At 53.7% G+C, this 20,297-nt stretch overlaps 5 protein-coding genes across 5 annotated transcripts; 2 read left to right on the forward strand and 3 right to left on the reverse strand.

The window, feature by feature from the left end:
- Window positions 1–719: 719 nt before the first annotated feature.
- PG998_005732 (uncharacterized protein) lies at window positions 720–2,416 on the reverse strand (the record flags this gene model as incomplete). Its single annotated transcript, XM_066872550.1, has 3 exons — window positions 720–1,814; window positions 1,883–2,152; window positions 2,207–2,416. The coding sequence occupies 3 exons, from the start codon at window positions 2,414–2,416 to the stop codon at window positions 720–722; spliced, it is 1,575 nt and encodes a 524-aa protein (XP_066732647.1).
- A 442-nt stretch (window positions 2,417–2,858) lies between these two features.
- On the forward strand, window positions 2,859–4,384 carry PG998_005733 (Serine/threonine-protein kinase domain protein; the record flags this gene model as incomplete). Its single annotated transcript, XM_066872551.1, has 2 exons — window positions 2,859–3,092; window positions 3,149–4,384. 2 exons carry the CDS (start codon window positions 2,859–2,861, stop codon window positions 4,382–4,384), a joined length of 1,470 nt encoding a protein of 489 aa, XP_066732648.1.
- A 636-nt stretch (window positions 4,385–5,020) lies between these two features.
- Window positions 5,021–5,946, reverse strand: PG998_005734 (uncharacterized protein; the record flags this gene model as incomplete). Its single annotated transcript, XM_066872552.1, has 2 exons — window positions 5,021–5,751; window positions 5,817–5,946. The coding sequence occupies 2 exons, from the start codon at window positions 5,944–5,946 to the stop codon at window positions 5,021–5,023; spliced, it is 861 nt and encodes a 286-aa protein (XP_066732649.1).
- Window positions 5,947–9,792: 3,846 nt separating this feature from the next.
- Window positions 9,793–11,419, forward strand: PG998_005735 (uncharacterized protein; the record flags this gene model as incomplete). The annotated part of the gene is made up of 5 exons (XM_066872553.1): window positions 9,793–9,857; window positions 9,976–9,985; window positions 10,081–10,245; window positions 10,363–11,210; window positions 11,266–11,419. 5 exons carry the CDS (start codon window positions 9,793–9,795, stop codon window positions 11,417–11,419), a joined length of 1,242 nt encoding a protein of 413 aa, XP_066732650.1.
- A 1,763-nt stretch (window positions 11,420–13,182) lies between these two features.
- Window positions 13,183–15,756, reverse strand: PG998_005736 (decapping enzyme dcp2; the record flags this gene model as incomplete). Its single annotated transcript, XM_066872554.1, has 1 exon — window positions 13,183–15,756. One exon carries the CDS (start codon window positions 15,754–15,756, stop codon window positions 13,183–13,185), a length of 2,574 nt encoding a protein of 857 aa, XP_066732651.1.
- Between the last annotated feature and the right edge of the window lie 4,541 nt (window positions 15,757–20,297).

Below are 20,297 nucleotides of genomic sequence, written 5' to 3' on the forward strand. Positions count from 1 at the left end.
CGCATGAGATAAGGATTGCTGCTCAGGCGGAGCAAGTTGTGAAGTCTTCTGTGTGTAGACTTAGCCTGACTTACAAAGAAAGTACCTGATTCCAATAGAATCGTGTTCGGCTGTCATTGCTTACGGTCAACAAGTGTTGGACTGACTCAATGTAATTGGCTGTGTTGTCAATATTCATCATCATCAATACACTTGGTGCCCGCCTGAACCTCTCTTGCCAACCAATTTGAAGCATAGTTGAGGTTATCCGAAATCAGGGACCATATATCGTTACTTAATGCACACTTTATCCATGGGGCATCAGAAGAACGTATGCCCAAGCCGTCATGTATTCGCAAGTCGTCATAACCCGCAGTCCTTGACCAGGCTAAGGGTCGTGATTAAGGAAAATCTAGTGAAAGAGGCTGTCTATGCGCCGGGACGTGGCCAAGGTGTCAGTTGTCTACCTCCGCTTACATGGAGAAACACCTCTGTCTAACACGACACAGTCAATGGAAAATACACATCCATGGAATCGAACCAGCAAGACATATTTATTTATAAGATTGATCGTATCATACGCCGGCGTGTGGTGATGGCCTTTGTATCATGATAGCGTGTTGATATACAAATACTTATACATAAGTTCCACAGTGGTGGTTCATGGCCCTCCAGCCACTGCCAGGATGCTAGAGCTCCAGAAAATACATCAAATGATGTTCAAGGGCATTGCAATTGCCTTAGCCCAGTATGTCACCTCCAAATCCGACGGGGCGTCTCCGCCCATCATTCTCCGGCAAAATAGCCAATGCCTTATACAACTTGCCCATGCCGTTGGGGCCACGATCCACGAGCCTCTGGCAAGCCTTCTCGATCTCGACCTTCTTGCCAGCTCCAGCGTTTCCTTGACCTAAACCAGCAACACGCTTCACCAGCATATCCGCACGCTGCTTGATGCCCATCCCCTCCAGGAAGTCGACCTGCTGCACAGGGCCGTGGACCTCGACGCCCTCGCTCGCCTTCATGGCCGATTCAGCAATGGCAAGAAAATCGACGTCGGCGCTGAGGTCGACGAGGCCGGGCTCGCTGAAAGAGCTCACGCGCTGGTGCTGCTTAATGCCGCGGAGCGAGTTGACGGGGATGGTGTCACTGGGGCCGTAGTCGAGGATCAGGGCGGCGCCGGATGGCTTCTGCTTTGGAAACTGGGGTGACCCGCCGATGCGCTCGGCAAAATCGGAGGCGTAGAGAGAAGCATCCGGGCAGACCTCGATCAAAGCATGTGGGGTAGACTTTAAGGCCCGGTACCGAGACGATGTCTCGGGGAGGTAGAGAGAATGGCGTGTGGAAGAGTTTGCTAGTGTCAGCTGGAAGTCGGGGACAGGCCCGCCTTGCTGCTCCGCCTTGGGCGTACCGAGGGACTGGTGTGTAGCGTCAGGCGGCGTAGGTGCGACCACCATCTCTCGCCATTGAAGCGTTGGTGATGTTGAGTTGGGCGCTTTCGGGTTGGAACCCGGTGTCGAAACAGGGGATGGGCTTTTCTGTGTTGGTGAAACCTCGACAACTTGGAATGCATGGATGGGCAACGCATCAAAGAATTCGTGAGCCACAATAAAAGGGGTACTATCCGGCTTTGGGGGTATGGACTTGACGGTTTCGGTCCAAACGATTGGCAAGTCGGAATGCTTAGAAGTGCTATGATGCCCTGCTTTGGACTCGGTCGATTGCGCACCTTCGCCACAAAGCAGGTTCTTCTGTGCTGCCCTCAGCTCAGCGCTGGCTTCCACCATATACACCGCGTCGATTGCAGACGCCATGTCCTTGAAGTTTCCGATTGTCTAAGATGCATTAGCATGATTCTTATAGCATCCAAGGTGATGCATGAAAGACCAAGGTAGATACTTACACGCAAGATATCGTCCATCAAAGTACCTCTTCCAGGGCCGACTTCGATAAGCTCAACCCCCGACTTGGGGCGACCTTGAGACATCCATTCCGCAACAAACCAAATGCCGATAAGCTCCCCGAAGACTTGAGAAATCTCTGGGGACGTGATGAAGTCTCCTTTCCGGCCGAATTGATCACGGCCCTGCTCGAGAGCACCCGTATAGTATCCGCCAATGTCACCAGTCAGGCACATGCGCATATAGCTAGCCAGAGGGATGGGGCCCGTGATCTGCATATGAAGTCATTAGAGACACAATCTTCGGTCGAGAAGCCATATACTCACATTGATGGCTTCGGCTAGCTGTTTAGCCAGAGGAGTTGACCATTTCCGGCCACCATCTTCCACTTCTCTAAAAGCCGTTGTGGCGCTGAAGCTTCTCAAGCTCCGCCAGCTCCGATGAACGATGCTGGGGGCAGCGGCTGGGACGGCCAGTCGGTTTTTGGGCAGCGTCCTCCACCCCTGACGGGCCACCAAAGTAGCAATTGACCTCATTCTGGTCAGATGAGACATCAAGACTTTTCCATGTCCGAATTAATAATAATCGAAGGAGAGAGGAATCGCTAAAAGTAGAGAGGCCGAGCTATGTTGAGACGATGAGTGGAGCTCCAGCTTTGGCTTCAAAACTGCGCCTACCCGAATCAGTTCTTTGCCTTTCAATTGGCCAGAACACCTGCAAGCTTCAAGCTCCCTTAACCACCCAAACTTATGGACCGAGCCTTTCCCGCCGTCGCGAACTTGAACTTGACGAAGCACATCTCTGCAGCAACCAATCCTTGCGTACAAATAACAATACCTCGATTAGTACGCGTCGTGTCGAGAACGCATACCAAGCAACTTTTGTAAAGCACCTGGGCAGCCGCCCACAGACCAGGCGAGGGTGCCCTCTCGATACCGACACTACTTACACGGCTTTCCTTTCACGACCTCGACCACCATGGCAGGAAAGTCACGCTGGGCCGACACCGAGGAAGACGCCGAGCTGGAGGCGAAGCTCAAGCGCGACAAGGAAGAAAAGAAGCGTCTCAAGGCCGAGGAGAAAGCTCGCAAAGCCGCCGCCGAGGCTGAGTGGGAACAAAAACGCATAGCAAGCCGGGCGCAGCAGGAACAAGCGCTCGCCACAGAACCAACACAACACACAAACTCCGAACCCGCCACGAAACGAAGGCGGGTTACTCCCGATCAAGACGGCGGCGGTAGCAGGGCGGGGGAGAAGAAAAGGGCAAGGGCAAAGCAACCGACGAGGACAGCAGCACGGGCGAGAGCAGCGCCAAGCTCCTGCGATTCGAGGCGCCGACGTGGAAGCCCACCGCCAGCGTGGAGAACTACGACAAACTGAACGATATCGAGGAGGGCACATATGGATGGGTAGCACGCGCGAAAGACCTAAGAACGGGCAAAGTCGTGGCGCTGAAACGGCTGAAACTAGACGAGGCCGTCAACGGCGCCGCGACGAGCCGCGCCGGCCTGCCCGAGACGGGGCTGCGCGAGATCCAGATTCTGAAGGACTGCTCGCACCGCAACATCGTGGGCCTTCACGAGGTGGTGCTCAACGACGCGGCAGCGTCCTATTCGAACACGAACCGGAAGGAGCCCATTGAGGCCGTGTTCCTGGTGCTCGAGTTCGTTGAGCATGACCTCAAGTCCATCCTCGAGGACATGGCGGAGCCCTTCCTGGCGTCCGAGGTCAAGACGCTCCTGCGGCAGCTCGGCGAGGGGGTGGCGTACCTGCACGCGCACTGGATCCTGCACCGCGACCTCAAGACGTCCAACCTGCTGCTCAACAACCGCGGGCAGCTCAAGATCGCCGACTTCGGCATGGCCCGCTACGTCGGCGACCCGGCCCCGCCCAAGCTGACGCAGCTGGTCGTGACGCTGTGGTACCGGTCCCCCGAGCTGCTGCTGGGCGCGTCCACGTACGACGCCTCGGTCGACATGTGGAGCGTCGGCTGCATCTTCGGCGAGCTGCTGGCCCGCGAGCCCCTGCTGCAGGGCCGCAACGAGGTGGACGCCCTCTCCAAGATCTTCGAGCTCTGCGGCGTGCCGACCGAGGAGTCCTGGCCGGGCTTCCGCCGCCTGCCCAACGCCCGCAGCCTGCGGTTGCCGTCCAGCAGCAACGCCCCCGCCGCCGTCACGGGCAGCATGATCCGCGCCAAGTTCCCGCTGCTCACGGCGGCGGGCTGCCAGCTCCTCAACGCGCTGCTGTCCCTCGACCCGCGCAACCGGCCCTCGGCTGCCGACATGCTCCGCCACGAGTACTTTACGCAGGACCCCAAACCCAAACACGAAGCCATGTTCCCCACGTTCCCCAGCAAGGCCGGCCAGGAACGCCGCCGCCGCCGCGAGACGCCCAACGCCCCCGGCAGGGGCCAGAAGGCGCCCGCCAGCGTCGACTTTAGCGGCATCTTCGCCGGTAGGGAGCGCGAGGAACGGGGTGGCGGTTTCAGTCTGCGCATGATTTGAGGCCTGAACAAAAAGTACCTATTGCCTGAAGTACATAACCGCCTCATTATCTGTGACCACTGGAATACTGTAACACAGATATCGAAGAAAAAACTGTGTATGCACAGTACTGCGTCCAAGGACCAGCCACGGCCAAGGGTGGCGGCTCGAGCATCATGGTAAACACCCAGATATAGTACACCATTCATCACTTGGCAAATGGGGCTCTGGTGCATCCTCGAAAGGTAATTAGTTTCTGGTAGGTGCATCATATTAAGCTATGTGTCGGTAAAACCATGCGTTCCCACCAATGGCTCATATTTGTTCTAGCAACAGTTGGTCGTTTCCGTATCTTGCGTTACTCCGAGACCATATTTCATAGTCAAGAAGATGTTGTGTCTTTTTTGTGTCGCCGCCCCCTGAAATAGCCCCCTATCCTATCATCACAAGATATGTATAGCCCCAAATGAGGACCATCGTCAAATATTATAAAACGCCCAATGCAACATATTCAACCCCAGTTCTCCGTGCTCCGTATTACCAAATTTGTATGAGTTTACCCAAGATGCAAGTATAAAGTTGCCCTTGATCATAATATGCACAGTTGGAAAAAGTTGTGGGAAAGACAGACCCCCGAACCTCAACCCGATGTCAGGTTTAGAGCAGCGCACCGAAACCGGCCACGAACCACGTGAAGCTCAATATCGTGATGATACTCATCGACATGGCGAAACCCAGAGCCTTGGCGTCGAGGCCGGCGGCGCCACTGCAGGTTGCGCAATTCCATTCGTTCAGCGGCTGGTAGTCCTGGGGCTTGTACAAGCCAAACTTGAAGCCGTCAAATGTGGATAGGTAGCCAGCTTCGGCCGTGGCCTTGACGGACGATTCGGCGTCGTAGATGAGCAGGGTGTACTCGGCGGTTAGCAGCTGGTTCTGGACAGCTGTCTCCGCGTAGGCGTGCGTGTCCCAGGTGTAGCTGCCCTTGGTCTCGTAAGTCATGTTTTGCGTCAAAGTCCACGTCTTGGAGGCTGTGCTGCAAGAAACCAAGACGTCAATGGCGGTGGGCGTCGCCTGCAAGGACGTGTAGTTCCATCCCCAGGTGATAGTCTGGCCAATCCTGTACAACTGGGTTCCCAATACCGGAGCGGGCGTTAACATGGAAACACCGCCTGCGGGATCTTGCGGGTCAAACGTCTCGTGCGTCGGCGAAGATGTACTGTTGCCAGACTTGGTGGGCTTGGAGCCGCCAGACTTGGTAATGCCGCCCGTGTTCAGATTTGTTGTCTGGGGCTCATCGGGGCCATTGGTGGTCGATGGCGCAGGCTGGTCAGTTGCAGATGGTTTGGCATCGCTCTTCGGGTCCGCAGTCTTGGTGGGTGCTGAAGTGTCTGTGGAATTGTGTTAGTGTTTGCTCGAGGCTCTATTTGGCGGAAACACCGGTTACGCAGCATACCTTTTGGGGGGTCGTCTTGCCTTACGACAAGAGCGTCGACCTCAGGAAGCCAACTCGGCCATGCTGACGCGGTAGACGAGAAGGCAATGGCCGTGGTCAAGAGTTGACCGAAGCTCATGGAGGACCTCATGGTGGTGTTTGTTTTAACGTCTATGTCTCAAGTGCTGGAATGATGGTTCGGCTTTCTACCACGCGAAGCTGCGAGGAGGGCGAGGGTGATATGGGACGGGTCAAATGGGACAGGCCCGCTAGGCTGGTTGATGCAACAGTGCCCCTGGTCTTCCAGAAAAGCTGTCGTGGTACGTCCGAGGAGCACGAAAGATTGTCGTGGACGGGAACTGTTCTGGCTGGATGCAGCGAGTGGCGGCTGGCTGCTGCTGCAAAGGTTTCCTTATTCTCGCCGGGCGTTGGATAAACAAGCCACAGTAGAAATTGGGCGGGCGATAGGCGATATCACACGGACAAGCGTCTCCCTTGGGAATTATTAATGGTGTGTAGTTGTCTCGGTTATAGTTGAAGCGATTGTGGGAAAGAAATAAACAGCAGAATAGCGAACGTCGGATAAAACAGATATGAATTATCCCAGGGTTGAACGACAGATCATCAGAAGTTGACGAGTTGGGATGATGATGAGATGGGGAGACAGAATCTCGTGGTCGGGGGAAATTCAGGACGGGAGTGACCTGGAAGGCTTAGTAGTAGAACCTTCGCTGGGGGGGAGGCTTAGAGATGGAGGATGGGCTTAGGTAATGAGGAAGGGGGGAGTCGGGGGTTCCATGCATTAATGGCGAGCCACTGAGAAGGGAGCAAAAGACGGCCGTGGACGAGTATCATCCAGCCAGTGTCTGGGATTTTCGGGGCTTTCTGCGGTTTGCTGGGCTTTCTGGGCTCAGTCAGTCGTGATCAGGCCCGGTCAGTCCCTGGATTTCAGTGAACACGAGAAGCCCCGGCCCACCTGCGGTACGTCCTCGAGCCCAGACGGGTTTGGTGTAAGAATTGGGGTGGAGGCTCCGTGACGGGATTCCTGGCTTCTAGAGTTCTTTTTCATGCACAGGGAATGAACCTTGGTCCAACTTGGCGAAAAGGTGGGTTCGGCTTCGCTTTCTGCGTCTGCTTCTTTCTTGCTTGCTTGTTGATGTTTTTTTCCCAGACGTCCAGACGTCCTCTCTTTTACGCGGCTGGTGGTGTCTGTTTACAATGGAGGAGTAAGCGTATGCACGTATGCACGCATCGGTCGTTTCGTTTTGTTGTTCTGGACACGCAAGCCCCAGCCCAGCCAGTCCGAGCCCTTTGCGCTATTGATGCTGCAAAGGAACAGACTCAGCACCGCTAGTCGACCAAGCGACGGCGATCTGGGCTTGGCCAAGATCGTATTTGCTCTGTTCTCTGCCACTCCAAGTCGTTCGTCAGGTCCCGGAGTGGGGCTGGGACGATTGCATCAAGGCATGCATCAACGACAAATCCAGCGTCCTGCCTGGTGGTGGCTCTCTCCCTGTCTAGTGTCTAGTGTCTAGTGTCTGCCACTCTGTCGGTCTTCTGTCCAACAAACCAGCCGCCAGCCGCCTAAAAATAGAGAAATGATCTTCCAACCTGAGCCGATCACATCCCTCGTGTTCCCCGTCTGCCGTACGTACATACTTATGGCCTCCTCATCCACATTCCTCGACTGACGCTCCTTGGGCCTTATGGGAGCAGAGGTTGAGACAAATGTAGGTCATTCGCCAACCGTTGCGTACCATGAGGAGGAGGGGGGTTCCGTTTCGTTTCGTATCGCCTGCGTCGATGGCGTTTCATTGACACTAATCCTGCAAAATCCAAACCATCAACGCAGCAGCAATGCAACCCGCCATCTGACCAAAACACATACTGCTGAGCTGCAGGTAGGTGGTATGCATACGAGTTTTGTTCTGTAGCTGCACTACCAAAACCCCCAACCTACCCCGATCGAAAAGCCCGGTGGCGGGTTTCTGTTCTGTTCTGTTCTTGCCATGAACCGACATCTTTCGCCTGACAGTTCGCATTGGAATCTAAACCTGGGCGCAGAGTGTGAAATCATTGATCCAGAGCCTGGAAATTCAGGGGTGCAGCAATTCCAACATCAGAGAATCTATCGTCCAGTGTCCAGAACGAGGCTTCAGACGCAGCTATGCGCAGTGCTGTCAGTCGTGGAATCGGATGATCCCAGCTGTCAACCCAAATCAGCCACAATAATACCAAGCAACCTCTTCGTCTCATTTGGCCCAGTCTGGAATTGAGAGACAATTTGCCAATGGGCAATCCGAGATGGCTTCAATCAATAAATACACATGCTGTATTACATTGATTGGAGGATACCTCTGCTGTGAAAGCTTCGGCCCGATGCAGAAAAGGCATTCATAGCACAGACCCGAATCAATTAATTACTTCATGTTCAGTCTTCGGCCAAAGCCCAAGCGATGCTTTGATGCGATTCATGGCTATGACTGACTGTCTCGAAGGAATGGGTATCGCTCACGGCGCCAATCTCCTTCAGTCAGCTGTTGGTTGTCTCTGAGTTTTGGTTGGCCACCCTAATACCATGAGTATCGTTGAGTAAGGCTCACTTTCATTTTCATTGTTGTACCAGAGCTGGGGGAAGGAATAGCGAGTTTGGCAATGCGGTCAAATGTGATGATAGCGGCATACGATGCATGTATCATCTTAATCAGCCCGCCTTCACTCCGACTGATGGCGATTCACCGGTCTGCGTGGGACATTTGTCTGATTTCACTGCTGCAGCGGACTTCAAAATTTCACATTCATACATACCTAACGATTGCGTCTTACCTTTTGCTGCTGCAGCCCTAGGAAGTTGGGAGTCAACTTAAAGCCGTAGATGACTCGGCAGGCAGGCCTCATCGCCTGATCGAGGTCGCATGGCTTTTGCCCTCTTGCGTCTGGGGACTTGTGTTATAGTGGTTTTCCTGGGCAGATTCCCACACCAAGCACCTATCAAGTCACCTTGAGGGATGCACCTAAGGAGCTAGGTCAGTCGCGCCTATAAATGGTATTCCTTCGAAACCCGATCAGTAATCGCCTAGGGGGTGTCTCGGTGAAAGAGTTAGCTCTTATAACCTGTGACTTCGCCGGCGACGTGACTAATGCTTCTTCTCGTTTCACGTCTCGATGCAACTGGTACGGGAGGGAGGTGTTCCCGCCGCAAAAGACAGGCGCTAGGTGTAGATCAAAAAGGATCCAACGATCCCAGTAGCAATTGCCGTCGACCACGTCATTCCCATAGGATAGATAGGTGCTGGAAACTGGAGTTGGGAATCTGATATTTGAAAACTGCAAATAGAATGCTAACAACCAAGGATCGCAAGCCTGGTCTGATGTGACTATGCAAGTACTTTATTCACCTGTCTTGCCGCCGTTTCGTTCGCTTGCCAAACCATCCTGTCCGGGACTGGTGTTTGGAAGATAAGGTTGGCGTAGACTTGCAGCCGCCCCTAGTGAACTGGGGTCCCATAGGGGGTCGCCAGTAGGTACTAAATATGTAAACCAAAAGGCCCCACTCACCACTCACCACTAACCACTAACCACTAACACACATCGCTTCACTGCTACTGAAGTACCGAAGCTTGAAGCTTGAAGCCCCAAGCTCCCTACAAGCAGAAGCAGAAGCAGAAGGCAGCTGCCGTTGCCGTTGCCGCCAAAGGGTCCAAACGACAATTCGATTGGCAGGCCCAAACGATCTGTCACACTGCCATTGGCCGTACCCTTCTTTTTTTTCACCCTCTACAGCACTCCTTCCTGCATGGGGGAGAAGGGAGGCGTCGCACGAGACGAAACGAGGGAGACGATCTTTTAGGGTTGATCTCTTTTTTCGATCGTCTATTCCATCCCCCTTCCATCTCCCGCATTCCTTCTCTTCTTCAGGTTTCTATTCAGACGCGTTCGAGAAGTATCAAGTCAATTGCGGCTTGATCGCTCGAAGACGACGTTCCCGTAGTTCAAGATGACGGCGGCTACGTCAGGTACCGTTACTATCGAGCGTAATTATTTTGAGACGCTGCTCCGCAGGTAAGTTTAGCACTACACTCCCCTCCATGTCTCATCATGAAGCTTTCCCCTCCGTCTGCCTCTGTCTGCAGACACAGAGAAGTGAAACCTTTGTTGCCGAGACTGACTCGTTGTATAGGGCCAATGTTGTACGTTGCCCCAAGACGTTAGACGAGGCGACACGAGGCGACACGATCGATCTGTTAGTCCTTTGAAACACCTCTAACCCAGGCCATCTCTGTAGAATACCAACGACTTCGCGGCGTCTGCACACGGCAGTTCGTCTCAAGCTTCAGACTTCACCATTGTCCCGAATGTCGAGTATGAAACACTGCTCTCCATTGCTCACAAATTCTCCCGCCTTCGACAAAACCTGATCAATGGAGGCGTTACGGAATCCACCATTGCTGTAAGTCAACCCTATCCCAACCTGCCCAAACCGAATACTATAGGCCGGCGTATCATACACTTTCAAGCCACTCCCTGGCCTCCCACGACTCGGCATGGGACTAATACTTGCATAAAGGTATTGAGCCAAGACGCCGAAGCCCCGCTTCCTGATGCCAGCACTCGTGGTCTGACGAAATCGGAGCAAGAAGACAATGACGACGGCGGGGCCGTGCTCAACCATCCCAAGAGCTCCTACTGTACCCACAACAACAAACCGGATGGGCGAACTCATATATCGCACAACGGCAATGGTAGCGGTAACAGCTTCGGAAACGGTGGATACCGTAGCGGGTACGGCGGCAAATCGGTTGGCAACCAGCAGGCATGGGCCGACGCCGATGCCGCCGCCGACGACTTCTCGGCTTCTTACTCTAACGAAGCGTTGACTCCCGAGGCAACCCATCATCAGACATTTGGCCAATTCAACCAGAATGCCGAGGTCCCGCGACCTCTATATGCCCGGATGTGCAAAAGAACGGTCGTATTGGCTGGGCTACCCGATGGCACGAATCACGCCGATATCACCAAAGCTGTCCGCGGTGGTCAGGTTCTTGATATCTACATCAGATCACATGAGCACATGGCCATGGTTTCATTCTTGCTCGAGGAAGATGCCGTACGCTTCTACGACCACTCGAGGCGCTATGATCTACACATCAACCACAAGCGGGTATTTATCAAGTGGGCTGAACGCCACTTCCATCTCGCTGGCCATGTCGCGCACAAGATCGTACAGGGCGCGACCCGCAACATGATCATCCGGCGCGTCGACCCTAACCATACCGAGGAAAGCATCAGGGACGATCTTGAGCACATCCACCATCTGATTGTGATCAAAATCGAGTTTCTCGGAGGCAGCTGCCACATCAAGACCAATTCCGTTCATAATGCCATGTTTGCTAGAACTTGTATGATGAGTCGCGCGTAAGTGCCACAAATGTCTCTTCATGTAGTGTGTATGTGTTAACGTAACGGACAGCAAGTACAAGGGGTCTAAGATTGATTGGGATGTGGACGAGTGCGCGCAGCCCCTGAGGGTTGAACACAGGCCGTTGCCCCCAAGCCCCAACACATCCCATCGCCCAAAAGCCTGCCGTGAGCATCAACCGCTTTGCTACCTTGCGACTGGATGACGAAGACGATGAGAGCGATGATAAGTTCGACACCTCATCTGGAGTTTCCTGCATCCACGACAGTTGGAGTGACGGCTTAGGACCGTGTCATGCACTCGATCCGAGGGTCGGAGCATCCTCGGCCATATTTGTATGGCTACTGCGGCCATGCAGCGTCCAATTCCTCCCTGCGAGGTAGAGCCACTGCAGAGACGGTCTACATGTTCCGTGGCTCTTTTTTCCTTTTCTATTGATTTGCTTCAGGGGCGAGGCGTTGGCACGATGGATTCAATACGGATACCCAGGGTTCTCGAAGATTGTGACAGCACCATCATGCCTGACTTGATGCCAGCTCCCTGGCAGGGACGTTCGTTTGGTCAAGGGGGTAGGGTCTGAAAATTGCAGATACGAAATGGTATCAATTGTGCGTTTTGCAGCCTAGTGTATTCTACAATGATGCGGCTCATCTTAGTCGTACTGTGTCTGGCTATATACTCTGTTCTCCGGACGGTCCTCCCGATTTTGCGATCAGTATGGCTCCATCTTTCACAAATGATGTTCCATCGCAGAATTGGTCTTCCATTGCCAGCTACAATAAGAAGGGATAGAAGGCTCTCCACCTCCTTGAGCCCGACGATATGGTACGCTAAGGTTGGCACTGGTGACTGACGCTGGGGTCAGGGTTGGTCGCTAAGCGCTTAAGTTTGACGTTCTACAAGGCATACTGTACTTGCTGTCAGGACTCAAGCTAGGAAGCAAGCAAACAAGTCTATCGACCTGCCGTATTGGGATGGGACTTGCTGGGACTGCCTGTCCACACACATGGGCCAGCCTTCACGTATGCGCAGCCAATCGGCAACGAACCCTCGAGACTATGTGAATCTAGAGGAAGAAAGAAGGACTCGGGCCCGGAATCCTTTCCCACTCATGCAAGCCAACAAGCCAACAAGCCAAGCTAACATGCCTACATTCAGCTATACACCATCGAGTAGTCTCGCGCGGCCCGGGTAAGGTGTGGACTGTGTAACGTCGCCACGAGCGAAGGTGTGTGATCCGGATGTGACGTGATTCGAGCGACGTGCAGACGGTGGTCGATGGGCGGATCGACAATGGTTCCATGCCGTTCGAAAGACATACAGGCATAGGTTTCTGCCTATCATATGATGGTATGGTAGGGTGTATCAAGTGCGTATATGCATGTAGGCAACTGGGCAGTACTTATTCCTGTTTCTTGGGTACTTTCCATCCCCCCACAGTGTCGACTCGACTCAACCTGACCTGGTCGAAAGTGCAGAAAACTGTGGCTTGCTTGCTTCCCGCCGGAGGGTCGCACGCAGTACATGCCTTGCGCTTACATCAGATTCCCTTCGCCTCCCGTAATGTCTAGCCAGGCAAGGCGAATGCTACTACAGTGGCACGCGGCACATCTCATATATCGCACACATACGCACGTATCGATCCTGGACTGCAAATAAGTAGTGTGCCTAGTGATGTGAAGCGCTGTCCAGTAACAACACGAATAAAACCGTGCATCCCAGAGGATACGACCCGTGTTGTTGCTATGAACCAATGTATAGTATTTGATCTGATGCTAAAAAACTAAGGGTATACCATGCGCTATGACTCCACACGACCACCCAGATGCATGCATGCCCACCGTATTACTATGAAATCAGCTGCTGATCCCCTTTCATGTTCCATCTTTCCAGCCTCCCGCCGAACCTGTCTCCTGTCTCGGACAGCTATTAGTAGGTAGATAGGACGGTCGCCTCCAGATTCCGCCTCTAACGTCTTACGTGGTTCCTGGACGCATCCTTCAGGAAACCCATAAGGAAGTCTTTATCGGCAGGCGTGAGAGGCGTCTGGCTTCCACGCCTGCTGCCGCCGAGCGAAGCGTTTTCACCACCAGCGCCCGAAACAATGGAAGCAACGCGCGACGTAGGTCTCATGTTCTCGCCCAGGCCCATCGCACCAGCCGGTTCTTTTCCTTTCCCAAAGAGCGAGAGGAGGTTGCTCTTCTGCTCCGCGGTGGCCTCGGGACGGGCCTTGAGGATCCCGTTGGGTACGGGCAGCGCCGCCGCCGAAGGCGCTCCGAGTGACATGGCGAGATTTGAGGCGCCCGAGTCAAGACTGGTGCCGTATGGATACGCCATGGACCGGGTGGGTGTCGACTGCTGGGGCTGAGGGGAGTGCTGGAATGAAGACTGCGGTTTCTGTCTTGATGCGATAGCAAGAGCTCCGAATGGAAGACTCAGTTCTGGGTTCTGAGGGGGTCCATTGTGTTCAAGACTCTGCCTGACTGCGGTGGCGGGTGACACAGACTTTTCAAAGGCAGGTGCTGCGACAGTAAGGCCCAAGGGTGAACGACCCAACGACCCAACCTCGCCACCCGCCGGCTTCTTCGCCGTATCTGTCTGCTTGAACATGTCCAGCAGACTTGATTGATGCTTGTTGAAGGATCCAACAGGGTGCGAACTGTTCGATGGTGCGAACTGAGGGCTGTTTGGTCCAATATTGGTGCTAGCAGAGTAGACATGAGACTGCGGGATATTTTGGGGAGTGCTCGCTTGTTGCTTGGCATCTGGCTGTGGCGAATTGCCCTTGAACACGCCCAGAAGGCTCATCGAGTGTGCAGATGGCTCCAGCACCCGTCTTGGTTGGGGAGGAGCTCCTTGCGCACTCACAGGGGTCTGCTGCTGATATTGCTGATGCTGGTGCTGCTGATTCTGTTGTTGATGCAGGTGCTGCTGCTGCTGCTGACCCTGCTGCTGGTATTGCCGTTGCTGCAGCTGTTGTTGCTGCTGATGCTGCTGTTGCTGCTGGTGCTGCTGTTGCTGCTGATGCTGCTGATGCTGGTATTGCCGTTGCTGCAGGTGCTGCTGTTGCTGATATTGCTGCTGCTGTAGATGCTGCTGTTGCTGGTAGCTTTGAGGTGGGCCAGGTGCTCTCATCTGCTCATGCGTTGCTGGCGTTGGCACAATATCTCGAATGAGCAAGGATTGTTGGACCTGGGGCGGTTGAGGCTGTGGGTGCATGAGCTGAGGTGGTTGCTGGCTGGGATTATGACGGGGTGAGACAATGACTTCTGGCTGCCCATTGTAGTTTGTCGACATATGGACTTGGGGACGAGCCGCCTGCTGATAGGTTCGGTTAGGCTGCTGCTGTTGTTGGCCAACACCAAAATAGGGTGGCTGTCCCTGAGGATAGGACAGTCGTTGCGTTGGATGATTATGAGGTGGTGTGCGGGGTCGTGTAGCTTCGGTGAAGACTTGGTCATGCGGTGTATGAGGATACGGGTGAGCCGAAGGTGAGGCGTTGGCGTGGCCGTTCTGGTCCAAAGATGGCGCTTTGGCTTGCAAAATAGACATCAAAGCAGCCCCGGCATTCACATTCGTCGCAGCGCCGACACCTGACGGCATGTATGCATTGTCAGTATCAACACCGCCCGATGCTGAACCTTGCGGATAACCAGCTGTCAGTTCAGGAGGCGAGATCTCCTCGAGGTCGAAATGTTGATCATCCTCAGTGAGAGGATCCTCCTCCTGTATAGCAAGCTGATGTCCCATCTGTCTCAATGCCTTCTGCGCATCGAGCTTCTTCTGCTGGACCACCCATTTTTTCAAAGGTACCAAGAATGGAGCTACCATGTAGAATTTGTTGGCATTCTTGGCGTTCGAAGCAGCTTCATCGCGACCGGTACCCTTCTTTTTCCTGAAGGCCGGTAGATCTTGCAGCCGGTACCATTCGATTTTACCAATTTCTTTTCTCGTCTTGGGTTCGAACACGGTGTCCATGGGCACATCTCGAAAGACATAGAGGCGCATGTGCTGATCACGCATTGTTATTTCGATAGACTTCACTGGGTTGTCCTCTGGGACGAGACCGGCGGCACGGATGTCGAAGCCCGTCTCTTCTTCAACCTCACGGATGGCGCAGTCGAGATCATCCTCGTCCTTGTTGATTTTGCCCCTAGGAAAACTCCAATTTGCATTGCTTTTCCAGCCTCGGACAAGCACGGTGCTGTCCATGGCATGATTCATCATGATGGCGCCGCGTACAGGTACTCGCGTCTTGTACAGAAGGAACTCATTAAAGGCCTGCTCGTAGTTCTCCTTGCTGAACGACGCGAACAGAGGACAGTGCTGGAATATGCGGAGGCAGAAGTCGCGCAGCTGCATGTTAGGCAAGGTCGGGTCCAGCGGCCGAATAAAATCTTCGTAGAACCAGTGTGCTTCCTCAACTTGAAAGCAGATGCGGGCGACAGATTGTAGGTCCTCCTGCGGGAGGTTGATAATGAAGCGGGCGCATAGATCGTCCAGCCAGTCTTCGAGAGACATCTTTTCCTGAAGCTGAGACATGGTGGACGAGATGTTCTAGCATATCCACGGCGACGGCGCGACGAAAGGTTCGGTTGTCGAGGGCGTTTGGCGCGTGTGTCAAAACCAGGAGGTCGGGCTCATGCGTCGGGCGTTGTTGGTTGGCGTTGGGTCAGGGAGCAAGCGGGATGAAGCCAGCTAATGCTGCTTTGGAGAAAGAGAAGAGAAGGTGGAGTATGTATGTATGTGACGTGACAATTGGAAATTTAGGATCCAAGATGTCGCTAGATATAAATAAAGTGTCGCTTCGCCCAGCTTGAGAAGGCTGCTTGACGCTACCAAGAAGGGCAAGAAGGAAGAACGAGTTGGGCACTGATGGGGCAAAGGGTCGCGGGGAGAATTGGGAATTGGGAATTGGGAGCGCAGCGCAGGTTGGCGGTTGAGTCGACGAACAAGACAATTGTCAGCCTCTCTCTGCTCGCTCTGCTCTCTCTGCCCTTGCTCTGTTGACGTGGAGAGCTCTGAAGCCAATTGTTTGGCCTGGCGAGCAAGCTTGCTGGCTGGACGGACAAGCTGGAGGTCGAGGGATGTGGGGGTGGTTGCTGGCCACGATAAGATAAGAAGACGCCTGTGGCTTCAGTGGCTTCAGTGGCTTCAGCGTCCCTGACAACATTCAAGTGTGTCGTGCATCAACAAGCCTGCAGGCATCTTCTTACCTAACCATCAAGCAGATCGGCTTTTGATCAATATCGACTTTTTACATCGACTTTCCTAAATCCGTCCGTTGGCTGGTCTTCTGTGCCTTCTTCCAGCTCGGCGGCCCTCTAGTGGCGAAGGCTTGATTCGATCATGGAAAAGCGCGAGGTGCACTACGTCAATCGTACGCGCAGTGGGTAACAACCAGAATTAGCCGGTGCCGTGCCTACCACTACTATTCCCCAGTGAACCATCCGTAGCTTACACTATGTCCATATCAAAGGCCTGCAATGGCTGTGAACAATGAGACAGCTTTTGGTCGCCATCAGACGTTACGATCTCCTGACCTAGGTGGTATTCTTGCGAGAGGCGACTTGATCATTGCTCCCCAATGTCGTCATCGCGACAGACGCTCGGATTTCCCAGTTGGCACTACAAAACTCGCCCAGTATTGTTGTTGTTATGGTTTGCTACGGCCTTCTACCGATCAACGATCTGCCTGGTTCTACAGTACGCAAGCATAACTGCCCGAACTCGTTGGAAGTTTCCTCCTTCCAAGTCGTTAGCCGGGCGACGATCAGCGGTCAAACCACCACCACCGGCCACCTGGAGGGGGGCCTCCAGCCAAGCCATTCCACTTCCCCCTATTTCCAACGTGGGTTAGAGTGTCTTCTTCTCTCGAAGCCCCAGTTCGTTGGCTTTTTGGCGCAAACGTACGCCTCTCAGCCGAGTGCCATAGTCAACCAAGCTGTAAACCTTGATCGTTCGTTGGTTTCCCGAACCCCTGGGAAATCTAATTAAAGACCTCACGTACATATTGGTAGAGCTGTACATAGTTGAGCGCAGCCATGAGCGCGTGGATTTTTCCGTCGCGGAAGATTCCTGCAGATCATTAAATCGTCCAGCCTTGAGCTGAGCCCCCTTCTGCATTAAGCAGCCGCATGCGATGTCCATCTGTCGTCGCGGTCTTCAGGGTTACAAACATCCCATCTCCTTTGTCACGCTGGGAAACGAATCTCCCATTTGATGTCCATTGATTAATGTTTGCCAAAATCTGGTTTGCTCGCGACTCAGGGTCGCCAAGAATAGATCCCAGACCGACACAGAAGCGCGGCTTCACGGCTCGTTACCTACAAGAGCTCTGGTAAAGCATACGCCGTTCAGACGATGCAGCATTTGGGCGTGGGCGCACTGCCGGATTCCTGCGGCTGTCGCTTGGTGTGACCTCATATTGTTCACCGTGTTTTTGGCTATCGATCGCATAGCGAGATGATGAGAACCCAAGACTCCGTATTCAGAAGGCCTAGAGCGAGTAGCGTCGTCGTATGCGTGGCAACGAGAACTGTTGGGCTCTTTGGGAAATGGGCTCGTTCGACCGACGGTTTTGCAATGTGTAACACTCATTTGTCAGCTCGCCTTCAGCTGCAATGGTGTTTTTTTCCTGTTAGCGAGTCGGTCGGGCAACATGATTGCGAGCTCGTGAGTCGATCTGTGATCGAGAAGCGAACCGAAGCAACAATGTAACGGTCGTTCCACTTGAACGAAGCAGGAAAAAGGGGAGAGACTCTATCTTGTATTCAATGTTACCATGTTACATAGGGGGTTTCATGTCGGTCGACCGAATGGTTTGCCAGTATGGACTGGGTTGTTCAATTGGGCGATGCACGTGCTCCGCAAACCTCCTCTGCAGACTGCTGCGGAATGACGAGGGAGACAGGCAGGAAATATGGCAGGTGATCGGGCGCATGAGCGGCGATGGGCAGCGGTTAAACTCGGGTGCTCGGCATCGAGCCAACAAGTCACGAAACGTCACATAATACCTGCAAAAGGGCATAATGGAGGGGGCTAACTAGCGGTCTTTTAGCGCTATGCATACTACTCATTTGGGACCCAGTCCGGCCGTGGCGGTGATCTGAGGAACGGGGCAAAGCGGATCCCCCGACTCGGTGGTGGGGCCGTAAAATCCTTCATCCCGACCCACTTGTGGCCTCATCTCCCGACTGATTAGCATTGATCAGCCAACAGGACCGCTCGTCTCATTGGACGGCAGCAACTTTTCCACCCTAGTCGCTGGCCCAAGGGGGCCATCTGGCTAGTCATACGAACCAAGGTCTCATTTATAACATTACGTTATTTCTTGTTGTTTTTGCTCGCCATCGTCTTGGATCGTACAATGGTGTGAAGTCAGAGAGTCTTGGAAGTGTTGAGGTCATGTATGTGCGGGATCCATCAGTTGGCTCTGGCAACCGGTATTATTGACTTTGCTTTCCAGACAGAGCCCGTCAGCCACGCAGTAGTGTAGCCCATCAATTGACCAGTCAAGCACTCCATGACTAGTACTTACCAGAGCAGTGGCTTGTGTCAATTGGGGATTGACTTGACAGCTAGGCGTTTTACTTGCTTTGATTCTAGAAGGACGGTTGGAGCGCCGGGCTGTTCCATGTGCTCAAGCTACACAGACCGACATTGCGTATTTGTGTAGCGCAGTAGTAATTTGTGTGGTCAGCCACCATAGTTCTCGGCGGTATTCGTTGTAGCCTGCATTTCTGGGCTTGGGCTGTGCAAGAAAACCCCCTCACCCTGTGTACGAGATGCTTTGGGCTGGGCGTTGGGATTGACCGAGAAGAGAAGCAGCTACGGCTAACCTACATACATGTTCCTTGTTCGCAATGCGGTCAGATGGCACAAGGTGGGCTCCTGGATGACGGTGGTTGCTAAGTTGGTGTTTCGGCGTCAAAATTTTATTAGATGGGTTCGCTGTATCGTGGCCTGGATCCCCAAAAAATAAACCCTTGCCGGGCCTATTTCCATTACATACCTGCATTCGATTTACCCCCCCATTTTCATATGCTTTTTACTCTTGTCATTGGGCGAGGGGCCAGTGGCTTGATGGGTGCTGTTACATATATTCGAAGCACACGTGATTGATTGAAAGTGGCTTTGGATTAGGTGGTCTGAGTATCCGTATGGAGTCTCGGAAAAAGACGAACTTGATCAACAGCCGTGCCTATCCACCACAGCATGCACAGGAAATGAATATGCTACTTTGTCACAGAGTCTTTGCCCGCTCGGCGTGTCCGCAGCTCGGTTCTGCGTGGTGCAACAGCGCCGCCCGCGTCGGAAGCATGCTCTGACATTGCACGATTTTTCTTGCTGTCTTGGGCTACGCCTGCTACGCTTACTCTTGGCTCTTGACGCTGCGGGAGCTGGAAGACTGCGAGCCAAGATGGTTCGGCAGGAAATGGCTTGACGCATGGCCCAATCAGGGCGCGGCTGGGCTGCAAGGGAGGCATGCCAATTGCGACATTTAAAATCAGAGCCTTCCAGGGTTGACTCTTGCTAGCTTCGGCGCCGGGGGGCCAAGCAGCCAGCACCAGCAGCCTACAGCCCAAGGGTCAAGTCAAATCTTTGTGCGTCGGAAAATCTGGCGTCTGGGTGGGGGGAGGGGGGACTGGAGAGAGAGAGAGAGACAGAGAGCAAGGAGCAAGGAGCAAGGAGCAAGGGTCAGTCCGTGAACGTGAACATGCTCGTCTCGCATGTACCCAAAATAAGGGTGGATGCCGGCCAGTGGTGCCCTACGTCATACTCTCTGGGGGTGGAAACCGCCTTGTGTCCTCGAGTCTTGGTTTGGACTTAGCCCTGGAATCTTCCCCAGACCGACAGGGACGAAGGAAGAAAAGAATTCGCTGCGTGAAGCAGGAAAAAAAGAAGGATGGCCTGTCGGTGCAAGTCTAGTGGTGCTAGTAGCACCCGTCGCTTGGGCTTTATTTGCATTGCAGCAGATGCCTAATGCTAGAACCTGTCGGCCAGCAGCCACATGCCGCCCGGCCGCTGGCAATCAATCGATCAATCGCCATCGCCACGGACAGGCAGATAACGACAGCCTC

Source organism: Apiospora kogelbergensis, assembly GCF_038363985.1.
Source record: "Apiospora kogelbergensis strain CBS 113332 chromosome Unknown utg000003l_segment0_segment0, whole genome shotgun sequence".
Classification (NCBI taxonomy): Eukaryota; Fungi; Ascomycota; class Sordariomycetes; order Amphisphaeriales; family Apiosporaceae; genus Apiospora; species Apiospora kogelbergensis.